Source organism: Pyrus communis, chromosome 11 (genome assembly GCF_963583255.1).
Source record: "Pyrus communis chromosome 11, drPyrComm1.1, whole genome shotgun sequence".
Lineage (NCBI taxonomy): Eukaryota > Viridiplantae > Streptophyta > Magnoliopsida > Rosales > Rosaceae > Pyrus > Pyrus communis.
In genome coordinates, this window is record NC_084813.1 from 8,609,986 (window position 1) to 8,623,988 (window position 14,003).

Consider the following 14,003-nt stretch of genomic DNA (forward strand, 5'->3'; position numbering starts at 1 on the left):
CATTTCAGCTCTTAAATTCTTCCTTCTTTGGAAGATACTTGAAGAAGACTTGCCTAAAGAGCGGGCTTCCCTAAGGTCTCCATCATACTTCTTGGACCACTTGGCCTCCCACCAAATGGTGAACATGGAGGTGCACCCGAAGTTGAGGGCCACAAGTTTGTGGGCTATCTTGCTCATAACCTTCAAGCTCAGCCTATTTGCCCGAAAAGTAACTTCAGAGGGAGAACGGATACGATAAGAGGTCCCGCAGTGGAAGAAGTCGAAGAATGGAACTGGGATTGCCTACCTGAACCCTAATGGCCTGCCACAGAAGTTAGGGTAATAAACCTCAAGCCCGCGCTCGTAACCTGCTTGGTCACTTCGAACTCCCTAAGCTAGGTCATTCTATTGAATGCAGCTGATGAATTTCTCCTTGCATGAGTTGCTAGCATCCTCCCCAAAGGAGTATTGAAAGAGTCGGTCTAAGAACCAAGGGTATCTTATAAGCACAAAGGCACCCCACTCCAAATCTACCCAAGTCCGATAGATTCTAAAAAAGTAAAGACAGGTAATCGTAGAGTGATTGGTGGTAGGGGCTTCTGCCAGAATTCGGTCTAGTGCTATGCCATTTAGAAATTCTAAGTTGGCAACTTGAAATACAAAGAAGCACTAGAGCCAGAGATGTACCATCCAAGTAGCTCTATTGACGTTGGTCTCAAAGGGCTGACCCCTTATCATCTCATAAAGGAGATGGTAGAAATGTTCCAAGATGAATGGCTTTATGGCAACATCATCACCCATTTGGATTTGTTTAGGAACACATGGTTGTTCAACCAATAAAGAAGGAAATACATGTGTTCTTGTGCTGGGTCCGTAGTGGGGGAGGACGGGCTAAACATCTTTTTGGCAAAAGGGATGAAGCCCGCGAATGAGGTCTTATAGCTCTTGAAGGTGGTGGAGTTGTACTCTAAATTGGTGATGGATTGGGAGGCCTCCAAGCTATCCGCAGTCGGGCGAGAGGGAGATGACCAGTCATGTGTGATGTCCACACACCTGCTCGATGACTTTAGACTAAAGACCTTGCCCATATCTAGGATGGTGGGAGTTATGAGACCCATTTTGAAGTCAAATGTATTGGTCTTATTATTCCAAAAGAAGATAGTTGTGGCCAGAATCTTTTGCTTGATAGAGATAGGGATCTTCGACATTATGATGAGCTCATAGATGTCTTTCAACGTCCATTTATACTTCTAGATAGGCTCTAGCTCATTCACAGATTGAAACTATACATCATCCTTCATCAGAGGAAAACCTTCCTGAAGTTGGACCACTTGGAGTGAGAAATCTTAACCTCGGCAGAGTAGGGGTTGGGAGTGAACCAATTGGTAGGGGCAAATGTTGCTCTCCAGTGCAATTAGGACTCAGGCAATCTAAGCATGCCCTAGTAAGTGTACCTCTTCCTCCTCGAAGAAAATGGACAAATTGAGGCTAGCCCATGGGCGATGAAGGCCATTGAGCCGGTGGCGCATGTTAACGATTCCCTCTGCAGACTTGCATGCAGGGCGTGATTTAGGGGCCATGGTCGAATTCGAGAGAAGAAAGTGAAAATGGAGCTGAAGATTAAAGCAAGAGATGGCTGAAAATTCGAGAGGTTTAGGAAGCTTAGAGAGTTAAGAGTTGAAGATGATGGCCGAGAAAAGAAAAGTGAAAGTTATTTAACGGGTTGTTAGTTAATTTTGAAAGTCGTGGTTAGTGCAAAGGTTTATTCGAAATAGTTAATTAAGTGGCGTGAATACCAAGTTAAGGCATGCAATTTATTTTTAATCATTATCAATGTCTTGATTAGCAGACTTGACAATGATTAAAAGATGGCACTATTTGGGTTAATATTTATATGATGATGGAGGCCCAAGAACGCAAAAGAAAGAGGAAAGACTGGGCTCGGGCAAGCCAACAACCCGAGAAGAGTTTAAAAACTATTTTAGCAAGGTATAGGCCACATGCCTATGTAAGAGGTGATGGGTGACAGAGGGCAGCTCACCCCAGCAAAAGCACTTTTCAAAGGCATGGATGAGTAAATAAGGGATGACTCTCATCACCCTCCGAAAGCCATGAGCAAAGGGCAAAGCTTGAATAGTTGGGCTAAATTGTCTATAAAAGCAGAAAGGGACATCGAAGACAAGGAAACTCAACCAATCAATCAAAGGACATCCAAACTTTGCTCTCAGACAAGTTCATACGCAGAAAGCTGTATTTTGTCCAAACTCTGCCCCATTTAGTTGTAGATCCCCCATAGAAAGCCATTTGTTGTCAAGTTTAGAAGCTCTGCTACCTTCCCCCAATGTTGTAGTATCGATTCCCTCGAGTAAATCCTATTTGAATTTTGTTTCCTAAAGTCTACAAACCCCTGTAAACGCAAAGTGAAGAGGTTGCAAGAAGTTGAACCTTACCCGACAAGATTAAATCTTGCCCGAGTCTATTTTGTTTGTACTTACATAAAGTAGATCTGTTGTTTAATGCATATCTCATTATGTTTTTATATCACTTTCAACTATTTTTAATTCAAAGTTTCACCTGTGATCAATCTAGCTAAACTAATGAACTTTTACTCCTTTAAAGTTAATTGTAATGGTTGGAAGGGCCCTGAACCCCCTTCATATTAGACATACAATATCATGAGTTAAAAGTCCTTGTTTACATGGCAAGAAAAAGAACTTTATACAGACTTAACCCATTTGTGACAATCCATTGATAATCAAGAAGTCTAATTAACTTGTGGCGTAAGTAATCAACTTAATTCACACGTATACAACAATCTGTTATATAAAGATAACATTGGCATGCTTAGATTCTTGTTAGTTTTGATTGTGACCCTCAAGGCCTAACAAAGGCCGCACAAAGGCACCATTCAAACTAACAATAAACTCACATTGCAGCACACCACGCAGCAAACCCTGCTCGACAAGTAAGAGTCTCGGAAAATTGTGTGATGGACAGATCCAGCCCAAACGGGTTGTCCGGTGTACAAAGAGGATTTGATTTGAGGAACCAACAAATTTTCTTATTTAGCTTTATTTGATTGTTGTAACTACTTCAATGTATAATTTGTAGCGTTTCTTGGTTCATTTCACTAGGGGACGAGGGGCTATTCTATCAGGGGCCTAGCCTTTTCCAATTTCTCAGAGCACATAATGCGGTCGCCTAGCCTTTTCCAAATTCTATGAGCACATAATGAGGTCGGTTACTTGTGCAAGTAGTCATAGTCCGGGTTCTGATATGTAGTCTATCTCGCTTAATTTTCTATGTTTCATACCTTATTTTCTCTCTTCCACTCATGTCATTATTATATTACTTTTTTTTAAAGAAAACCTCAGTGGTACGAGCCAGGGGAGTTTATCATTAGTATAATATTGATTTTACCTGTAAAAAAAAATAGAATGAAAAGTTCTATTTATGTATATTTCTATATGAGATAGCTTTAGCTCAATTGAAGTTTTTGTCCTTCAATTAAAAGTTTATGAGTATTAATCCCCAAGTTTGTTATAACGTGGAACAATGGACATTTGAATAACACCGGTTTTGAATTTGATTTACCAATGTCTAGGATCACAGAAATAATTACTTTTGTAATTTTATTAGTTGTTTAAAACAGATAATTGTTTTTTTTTTTTTTTCCTTATTTTGTGTATCAACTTTCCTAAACACATTAAACACTCCAGAAAAAAAAAGGATTTTCTTAAACACCTCCAGACTTTCTTAAAAAATGAGAAAAACACACATGAGATGGCTGCCACTCATGAATTATGGAGAAAAGATCTTATCATTAGTATAATATTGATTTTACCTGTACATTTTAAGAAAACTTCGATAGTACGAGCTAGGGAGATTTTATCATTAGTAAAATATTGATTTTACCTATTTGAGAAAATTAGAGTAAAGATCTTTGAACTTTAGGCCAATTGAAGCTTTGTTTGCTAAACTAATTAAAATTTTGTTTGAAAATGGATCCTTTTTACTTACAATGTGAGAACTTCCATTCAAAATAAAGAGTTTAAATGGTCAAGTCACTTAATACTACAGTCTAATGGTATTTGTCTTTATTTGTAAGTGAGAGGTTTTAGGTTCGATTTTCACGAAAGACGAATTTGAACCGCATTATTACTAGTTTATTATGAGGTTAACCCCACCCCCACCACATTATTGCTATCCTATTGTAAGACTAAACCTACCCGGCAAAAAATATATGAAGTTCAAACTAAATTAGAACAAATCATATATATCAAATATTATTAATACAAGTTTACATTAGGTTAGTATAATATGTTAATGTACAGACATTTCGGTACACTAGTTTAGTATTACGGAATTTTCGGTACACTTATGTTTTTGCATATTTTTTATGTGCCACTAGTTCACTACAATATTTAGGTACAGACATTTCGGTATACTAATTTAGTAAAATATATTATGATACAGACGTTGAGGTACACTAATTACAGGAAGTTAAATAAAATTAATGAATTAAAATGTGTAAAATCATAAATTTAAAAGTTAATGTAATGATATTAAATAAGATATCTATTAAATATCAAAACAAAAATATATATGAATTTGCATTAAATACACATTAAGAGACTAAAATCAATATATAATCTAAAACTAAATTTTTATTAAATTTTAACCCTCTTAAAGGGTTAAAGTTCAAAAACCCTTTTCTTAAATGGAAAACTAATGAAAATGAGTTGAATACTTTGAGTTTCAATGATAAAGACAAAATAAAGGGTAAAGTGAATAGTACTAGAATTGACTTTTTAATGTAAAAATGTGGTTTTTCATTAAAGTGAATGATATCGAGAGCTTTTATTTAAAGTTCCCTTTCTTAAACACCTCTAGACTTTCTTAAAAAATCAGAAAAACACACATGAGATGGTTGCCACTCATGAATTAGGGATACCAATGAGTAGAAAGGGATTATCTCCATATTTCTTCCATCAAATTCATCAAATTTATAAATTTGGGCTCTTGAATTTGATCAAACGGCTAAAATTATTATAATTTTTAAAAAAACTCTTATTTTTAATCATTGGATCAAATTTTAAAAGTTCAAATATGAATTTGATGAATTTGGTGGAATGAATCGGGAGTGCATTCCTTTCCGCAATCAATAGCATTTCCACCTAATAAAAGCAACGTGCATTACGTTCACCAGGTAAACATGTGGATGTCGAAACACAGAATTTTGTGGCTTGTATTTAGTCGTTCACAGAGATCAAATAGTACTATCTCTTATCAAAAGCCAACTGTGATCAAATACAATTGGTACAATTATTAATTGAGAAGGAGACGGAACCTTGTATGAATTATCATTTCCATTAAAAAAAAAATATTAAAAAGGAGTGACTACATAGGTACGTACGATGAAGGTCAATTGTCGTTTAAGTCCTCATCACTCCAGCTTCTCTGTCACTTATGATAATAATTCAATTCTTTGTTTGTGTCGGTGATAATATCATGCAAATATATATATGTACATATGTATGCATGCATCAGTTATCACTTGGTATCTTTTAGTTTTTCAGATTTTTAAATTGCTCGATCGATCCAAGAGGTTTTGTTTCAGGAAGTTTGATCTTCTTGGGGGTAGCTATCTCTTTATCCATGGCAGCAGCAGAAGGTGGATTAGAATGGTGGGTTATATTCACTGTGACTGGTTTTCTTGTTGTAACTTCAGTAACTGCAGCTTCTTCAGCTCCGCAAGAAACCTTGGAACAGGAGCATCAGCATGCTTCCATTTACATTAACGGGAGCCAAACGTTTCAGTCTCACAATTTTCAGACCAGAATGTTAAACTTTTTGTGGCAACTGGGTCGGTTATTCAGTTATGACCATGTTTGGCCTGTAAGTCTCACATTTCATTCCCTTATTCTCTTTTTCTTCTGTTACTCCCTTGTTTTCTGGTGATTTTTCAACTATATTTTGTAATTTATTTTTTCATATAAAAAAATGTTTTGGGCCCTGAAGAATGAGCCTAGGGAGCTTTTGTTTCAAAATTCGAAGATATGTTTTTTTTTTTTTTTCAGAAGAATATCTGGTGGCAAGCCACTGTTATATACCCTTTAGAGACCCAAAAAGGCTATCGGAAGACATGCATGTTTTAATGCAAGCTTTCCTCAAACTGTAAAACACTATTTACAACATTCAACCCCAACTCACAAATATGGCTTTTCAAGTTAGCACAAACTTCGTAGAAAATGTTTATTGAGAAGTTGTGTAAGATTCCAATAGGAGTGCCAATGGATTGGATTTTAACCAGAATCCGATTTAATGTGTATTGTTTAGACAGGATATGGATAACTCTTTGAGTTCAAACAACCCATTTATGACCAGAATCCACTTAACTACATGCATTGGTATTGTTATTCATTTGTGACTGAGAGGTTTTAAATACGAATTTCGTTAAATGATGAGTTCGATCCCAATATATTTTTTCATCCTTCAATGTAAATATGTCGTTGTATAAACAAAAACCAATCCCAATTATATTGAATTTAACAAATCCGATTACGACAAAAAAATTACCTAAAAAAGGTTTTAATCTTTTTCATCATTAACCTCTCCATCAAAATTTTGTTAAAACATTATTGATATCAGCATAAAAATTAAGTTCAATGCTATTTTAGTCCACTGAGCAAAAAGTAATTAACATAAAATATGATAAATGTATAACAATTTGGTAAATTAATTAACACTAGCCTCTTGAAAATTGGCCTTTTTATGTTAATTTGTTTTTAGATTTATATTAAACTACATGGTTTTTTTTTAAATTAAATTAAATTTTAAGTTCATTCAAAATGTTATGAATTTTGTCACATTCGTGTCCGGACCCTCATCACATTCTGGGTTTGACTCCACCGTAGCATGATATTGTCTGCTTTGGGCCCCAACCACATCCTCATGGTATTGTTTTTGGGAACTCACACGAGAACTTCTCAGTAGGTCACCCATCCTAGGATTGCTCTTGCGCGAACTCGCTTAACTTCACAGTTCCTATGGAATCCGAAGCCAGTGAGCTCTTAAAAGGCTTCGTGCTATGTAGAGATGGGAATATACATATAAAGTTTACAGGATCTACTTCCCTGGGCGATGTGGGATGTTACAAATTTACTATTTTGTCCCTCATCAATTAAATGGTAATGTTTTGAATTTCTAAAAAGTGGATGGTATTTTTTTTTATATTTCAAATGTTTCACCATTTTGTTGTTCTCACTTTATATATAGAAAAAAAAAAGTGATAAATTTGCTGTATTTAAGGGTAATCAAGTAGTGAACGCTTTGGTAAAACGTGATGATATGAGCTTTAGTTTTTCTTAGTGAGATTCACCTCCTTTTCTTTTTTTTTTTTTCCTCTCCTTTTTGTGATAGACATTGGTTGGGCGGTGCTAATTGGCACATTTTAAAATATTAGGAGGGTTTATATGTGCATTGTTGTTATTCAAGGCCAATATTGTTCGTCATATCTGAGTTTGATGATTTCATTATAGGCTAGTTTCCTCGGTGTGTGGTCGATCTGGTGGCTCACCAAAGTATCGGAGGTGACCTGCTTGTGGTCGATCTACTGTTAAACAATGCTAGCTTTGGGATTATAAGATAATTTGGAGTCGCTATATCTTTCTATGCATATGTAGTCCAGATGAAATCATGATATTTTACGACCCCATAATTGGTTTGAGAGCTTTCATCTCTTATGTGATCTTGTAGCACTAGGTTATTGGTTCCTAAATATCCTGTCTCTTTCAGTTTTTTGTTCCATCTGGAATTATTGTTAGTGTAGTTTTCAGATTTTTGTTTGCAAGCCCTCCTATTAAAGTCATGTTCTTCTGGTATTGAATCATATATTTTGCCCTTTCATGAATAAAATATGTCATTTTTATTAAATAAAAAAAAGTCAACATCGTCTGCATATAATAAACGACATGTTTTTCTCGTTTCTTTACATGATTGATCGTGTCCATGTTTATTATCTCCATCTTTGCTCCTCATTATTTTCTTGTATATTTTGATCTAAAATTATAATATGGGGATTTGGACTCCATGATCTCACAAAATAACAAGACAATGTGTAAGTTGAGTACAAGATTTAATTGTTTAGTTTTTTTTTTTTTTTTTTTTTGGGGTAAATTAAATACAATATTGTTGCAATCATAAGAAAAAAAAAATTCACTTTCTCACCTGGAGAACAGAAAAATCTCATTTATCTATCAAGTTGTCACGCTTTAATTAAAATTCAGTTATAAATTAAATTCTTTGAGATTCGACAAAGTAAATGAGGTTTTCTCTAAAATATTGAGTTTGAACTTTGAAGGGTTTATCTCTAAAGTTTGAGGTATCAAGGACTTATATGTGAAAAATCTCTTCTTCTTTTTTTATTTTTTTATTTTATTTATTTTATTTATTTTATTTTATTTATTTTTTTGCACGCTCTGAGGGGCTGTAATTGTTCAAAATTTGGCTTAATGTGGGGTGAAATTGGATATACAGGAAATGACCATTGGGTGGAAAATTGTGGTGGGTACAATAATTGGATTTCTAGGGTCTGCTTTTGGAACTGTAGGTGGAGTTGGTGGGGGTGGCATTTTTGTTCCCATGCTCACTTTGATTATTGGATTTGACCAGAAATCATCAACAGCTATATCAAAGTGTAAGGCCTTACAACTTTCTCATAATTTTTCTTTCCTTTTGAGTTTTCACCGGCCGCATTTTCCTCATACCTTGCACAATTTATCATCTAAGGGACTATTATTGTCATTCCAAAAATTTAATTGTGCACTCCTTATAAGAGTATTTTTTTCTAAATATAGAAATTTAGTTTTATATTAATAGATTGTTCATGCAATATTGAAACCAAATCTATTATCCCTCAAGTTTTTTTTTTTTTTTTCTTGGTCCTAGTATGACTCAAGTTAAGTTGCTAGGAAATTCGTCAGTCAACAATGTATATCAAGTTAACACTCTTTGACGTGCAGCCCCATTCTACACGTGAGAATTGATGACGAATAGAAACATGTTGGTTCTTTAATACCATGGTAGCAACAACCATTAGACAACAAAAGCTTCAAATGTTTCGAATGAGTCAGCAATGTCAACACCAATCTTATAATTTCAATTAGATTCATTAATGTTTCGTTTTACCAAATGACGTGTGTGGAATTTTCTTATGCACTTCTAATCCATAAACTTGGTGGATATGAAAGTTATCGACCTTTTCCTTTCGAATGTAACTGAATACAATTTCGAGTGCTTGTGTGGTTGGTCAGGTATGATCACAGGTGCTGCAATTTCATCTGTGTTCTACAATCTAAGGCTAAGGCATCCGACAGCTGACCTCCCCCTCATCGACTACGACTTGGCACTTCTTTTCCAACCAATGCTTGTGCTTGGGATCAGTATTGGAGTTGCTTTCAATGTCATATTTGCTAACTGGATGATCACAGTGTTATTAATCATTACTTTCTTAGGTAAGAATTATAGGAAATTATGAATTCATTAGTTTCACCAACTGGACAACTTCCTCGATTCGTATAGTGATCAGATTTTGATGACATGCAGCCACATCAAGTAGGGCATTCTTCAAGGGCAGTGAGACATGGAAAAAAGAAACTATAGTAAAAAAGGTCATCTTAATTTTGTTAGTTCAATTTGTATATATGAGACATAATTTAATTCATCCCCGCATCTTGGCTCAACTAGTTTTCGAATTTTCAGGAGGCTGCTAGACGGATGCAGTCAAATGGTAAGTTGATCTATCATATTTTTCTTTGTTAGCATTAGCCTTACACCAATTCAAATTTAGATGCCGGAAATTTTTTTATGCAGGTGATGATGCTACTGCAGAAGTTGATTACAAGCCTCTACCCAGTGGCCCGAGCAACGGCACTCCAACAGAAACCGAGGAATCCAAAAGAACAGAGGTAGGATTCCTTGCAGCCTGAGATTTCCTTGATGCATGGTTTTAGAGACTGACATTCTTTAACCTTCTCAGGTTTCTATCTTCGAGAATCTTTACTGGAAGGAACTTCTGATTCTTTTTGCTGTCTGGATTATAATTCTTGCATTGCAGATCGCTAAGGTAATACCTACAATGTGGATGGATTTCGTTACAAGATCACGATTTGTACTTCCCTTCGATTCTATTTTATGCATTGAATCTGATTTTTCGGGAACTTGTCTGTTGGCACAGAATTATACAACAACTTGTTCGGCAGCATATTGGGCATATAATCTCTTGCAGGTACCTACCCTTCATGTCTCTTATAATTAGAAGAAAACATAAGTCTTCATTTTCCATTTTTTTCGTGCTTCAAATACTATGCTCATTTGTGCTTGAACTAATGATTTTTTTTTTTTTTGTTCAAATCATATTTGTTTGGCATTATTTTTTCCTCAAATGAATTCTTAGATCCCCGTGGCTTTCGGAGTAACTATATTCGAGGCAGTTAAACTGTACAAAGGACATAGAGTGATTGCGTCCCGGGCAGAATCAACCACAAATTGGACAGTAAACCAGCTTGTTCTTTGTAGTGCCTGTGGTATCATAGCCGGTATAGTTGGTGGATTGCTTGGTCTTGGTGGAGGCTTCATTTTAGGTCCTGTTTTTCTGGAGCTAGGAATCCCACCTCAGGTGGATTTTATACTTGTGGAGTAGTTGATTTCACATTTACTGAATTTACTGATTCCGGTTCAATTCAAAAACTTGAAATACATATTATTATAGAGGGAAGATCATTGAGATCAGTTTTAACCGTAAAACACAACGAGAAGTGCGAAAACCTCACTTAAAACAGCTACGAATTTTATATACAGCAGCACATCTTTCACTTTCCCTAGTCAAAACTGGCTCATTGATCGAGAACTTTGATGCAGGTCTCAAGTGCCACAGCCACATTTGCCATGACATTTTCTGCCTCCCTGTCTGTTGTAGAGTACTACCTCCTAAAACGATTTCCGATTCCTTATGGTAATCGTCTTAGCCATCCAAGTTTCTGCCAATTGAAATACAAATTGAATGGTAGGGAGAGGAAATTTGTTCATTTATTTTTCAATAATTTGATGTTGGATTAAAAATTTCTCTTGCAGCTCTCTACTTTACTGCTGTGGCCACATTTTCAGCCCTAGTAGGGCAATATGTGGTGAGAAAGGTAGTCAGTTTTTTGGGGAGAGCATCTATAATTATCTTCATTCTTGCCTTCACAATCTTTGTGAGTGCAATATCACTAGGTATGTATTACTGCCCGTGAACTCGATTCTGTCTTTTTATATTCCACTTGGTGATAAATGGGTGCTTAATTTGCTTTTAATTTCACAGGTGGAGTTGGAATAGTAGATATGATTGAAAAGATTAAGCATAAAGAGTACATGGGATTTGAAAACATCTGCACTTATGATGCCTAGTTTTAGTAACTTCTTCTGCCATCACTTCTCCCCATCTCAAGCATCCCTTGCCATACCCTAATTAGGGTTTTGCTTCAAGATTCTTTCAACTCGACATGATTATTTGGGTTTTGCCTCTCTCAAATGTTGCTCTTTTTTTCTGGGCTAATGAGCTTATGCGGTATGTAGGTAGGAGGGAAGAGAAATGAACTGTCCTCCCTACTCTTTCAAGTTTCAAGTGCACTCTTCCCTTGCATGGTAAGTTAGCGAATTTCCATTCTTGAGCAGCAATTTTGCTCATTTAGAAGACAAATTTTTGAATTTGGTTCGTATTTACTTCCTAATGACGTATGGCATTTGTGTTAAATAATTCATTTATTATATGAGGAGAAATAGAACTGATGAATTTCCTAATTTGATCTCTTGCAACTTCCTTGATGGATGTGATTTCCTGAAACTAGAGAAAGCATCTTGTATCCTTTTATATTTATAAAGGATGTGGACTAAACGCTGAGGAGGCCGGGCATATATATAGAATGTGAACCAACCTCGGGAACAGAGAATTACCATGTAACCCGTAATGTATCCCATTTTCTCTTTATCTCTCATGTCACTTGATCAAGGCAAAATCACGACATACAAGATTTTACCAATTTAGTATTGGGGATACCAAGTAAATGACATGTAAGATAAAAAGAATGTGAGAAATAACTGGTTATGTACAAGATTTTTCCCACCAGGACATTAGTAAAGTAGACCCAACTCTACAAAAATCAGCCAAAAGTTAGCTTCCTGTGCAAGTCAAAGCAGTTCCTATGGACAAGATTTCTCCTTCTAATAGCCGCACATGGACAAGACGGCTTCCCTTCATTATTTGCCTTATTTTTCTCCATCACATAAAGCAAATATGAACATGTTAGTTTTTTTCTTGGGTACTTTCAATTTGATTTGTCCTCTGTCTAAATCTTGATCATAATTAAGTAAAGATTATAAATCATGAATATTACCAAACAGTATATGTGGGGTGTCTTTTCCCAAATGAGAAGCCGAAGGATTAAGCCGTCTGTTGGACCACATTTTTTATGAGAAAAAACTTGCGTGGCGTGTTCTAACAAAATATCAATGGATTTTGGTGGCAGTCCATGCCATCACCAGCGACATTACAAATGGGTTTGTAATGGGAGATATCAACCAAATGGGGAAGGGGTTGTGTACTTCAATTGATTAGTAGGACTATATATCTTTAATCTGGATTTGGAGTGGAGGAAACAAACTCTAGCCAGTTTGAAACAAAGTCGAGCCTGGTTTGGTGCCTCGGATTATATTTAATTAGAGAACTGAAGGAAGAAATGATGGTTGATGTATGAATTTTGTAAAAGTTGAAAGTAGAATAATTAATTATCAAAGAAACTTTTCATTTCATGTTCTCACAAAATAGTAGTATTGAAAGAGAGATATGTTTTCTTCACGCTACTAATAGCTTTCTACGCTTGTTATTCATGTGATGGTGGAAGTTATATATGCAAGAGCATTTATAATAGAAAAAAAATAGGAGGTGGGAGAGAGATGGTAAGCTAGTGAAATCATATGTAAGATTCTTTGTTATTTAAGATATTATTCATTTTATAAAATTTAAAAGAAAATGATTTTCGCACTTCTATTTTTACTTTATATATTTTTTTTCTTTTTTATTTATTTATTGATTCTCGTTTAATACATTTCCCTTTCTATGGTTCACAAAGAGTTAAAAGGAGTGAAATAATCATGTTGTTTTCGATCTTTGGTTGACAAAGAAGATTTTCTTAATTATAGCATATTTAGAAATTACTTTTTTTTGTTCATCATCCTCTGAATCTAGAGAATTGTCCAAAGTGTACTACTCAGGTTAAGTAACCTAATCAATTACTGATTTTGAGCCATATATCGATGAAATGTTTATATATTTGTTTACTAGATAATCTAATATGTTATTGATGCAGGATGGAACCAAGGGAACCGAGGGAGATAACCTGGGAATCACTTGACCAGGGGCCAATGGAATCACTCGACGTTGCTACAGGGATAGAACCTAGGAATTACTCGACCAGGGGCAAGGGAATCACTCACGTTGCTAATCGTCAATTCACTCAACACGACCAAATCTGACACTTGATTTTAAGGAAGGAGAAAACCCACTCTCTTCTTAGATTAACTTTTGAATTCTCTAATTGACTACTTTAAGGATACATATGGAGCCCTTTAAATAGGGAAATTACAAAGCATTGGTATACTAAATATTTAAGTGTAGGATAGTTACTAGGTAATTCAATTAAAAGAGAAGGTCACAAAGGTTTTGAGAGATGAGAAGTCACTAAAGCCTTAAATTTATTTGTTCCCCATGCACTGCATCAGTTATATGTTCATACTAACAAATGATATTATTATCATGTTATAATAAAGGGAAATACCCCAAAATGGGACAATTTCTTAATCTCGTGACAGAAATATGACAAACCGGCCATGCACAAACCATGCACACCATGCACAAAACCGAAATTACTAAAATACTCAAATATAAATGGGTTATTCCTCACTTTCTCTCCCTCATTTTCTGATTT

General features: G+C 35.4%; 1 protein-coding gene across 4 annotated transcripts; it reads left to right on the forward strand.

The window, feature by feature from the left end:
- The first annotated feature begins 5,459 nt into the window (after positions 1-5,459).
- LOC137707839 (sulfite exporter TauE/SafE family protein 3-like) lies at positions 5,460-13,784 on the forward strand. Of its 4 annotated transcripts, XR_011064742.1 has the most exons (14): positions 5,460-5,877; positions 8,518-8,677; positions 9,294-9,494; positions 9,586-9,650; positions 9,742-9,769; positions 9,853-9,947; positions 10,019-10,105; positions 10,217-10,267; positions 10,436-10,657; positions 10,900-10,993; positions 11,113-11,253; positions 11,342-11,432; positions 11,596-11,664; positions 13,386-13,784. XR_011064742.1 is itself a non-coding variant. In XM_068446768.1 (13 exons), the coding sequence occupies exons 1-12, from the start codon at positions 5,638-5,640 to the stop codon at positions 11,425-11,427; spliced, it is 1,470 nt and encodes a 489-aa protein (XP_068302869.1). In that variant the 5' UTR covers positions 5,460-5,637; the 3' UTR covers positions 11,428-11,432; positions 11,596-11,841. The 4 variants fall into 4 exon arrangements, 2 of the variants coding, with proteins under 2 accessions (XP_068302869.1, XP_068302868.1); XM_068446768.1 differs by lacking the exon at positions 13,386-13,784 and having other exon boundaries at positions 11,596-11,841; XR_011064741.1 differs by having other exon boundaries at positions 5,462-5,877; positions 11,342-11,664.
- Positions 13,785-14,003: the final 219 nt, after the last annotated feature.

What these genes read in the sequence shown, in the direction of transcription:
- LOC137707839 (XM_068446768.1), top strand. Translation starts at nt 5,638, where the DNA reads ATGGCAGCAGCAGAAGGTGGATTAGAATGGTGGGTTATATTCACTGTG. An exon ending in AAGAAACTATAGTAAAAAAG is followed by an intron (nt 9,651 to 9,741) that starts GTCATCTTAATT and finishes TCGAATTTTCAG; the next exon opens with GAGGCTGCTAGACGGATGCA. An exon ending in TGTGAGTGCAATATCACTAG is followed by an intron (nt 11,254 to 11,341) that starts GTATGTATTACT and finishes TTAATTTCACAG; the next exon opens with GTGGAGTTGGAATAGTAGAT.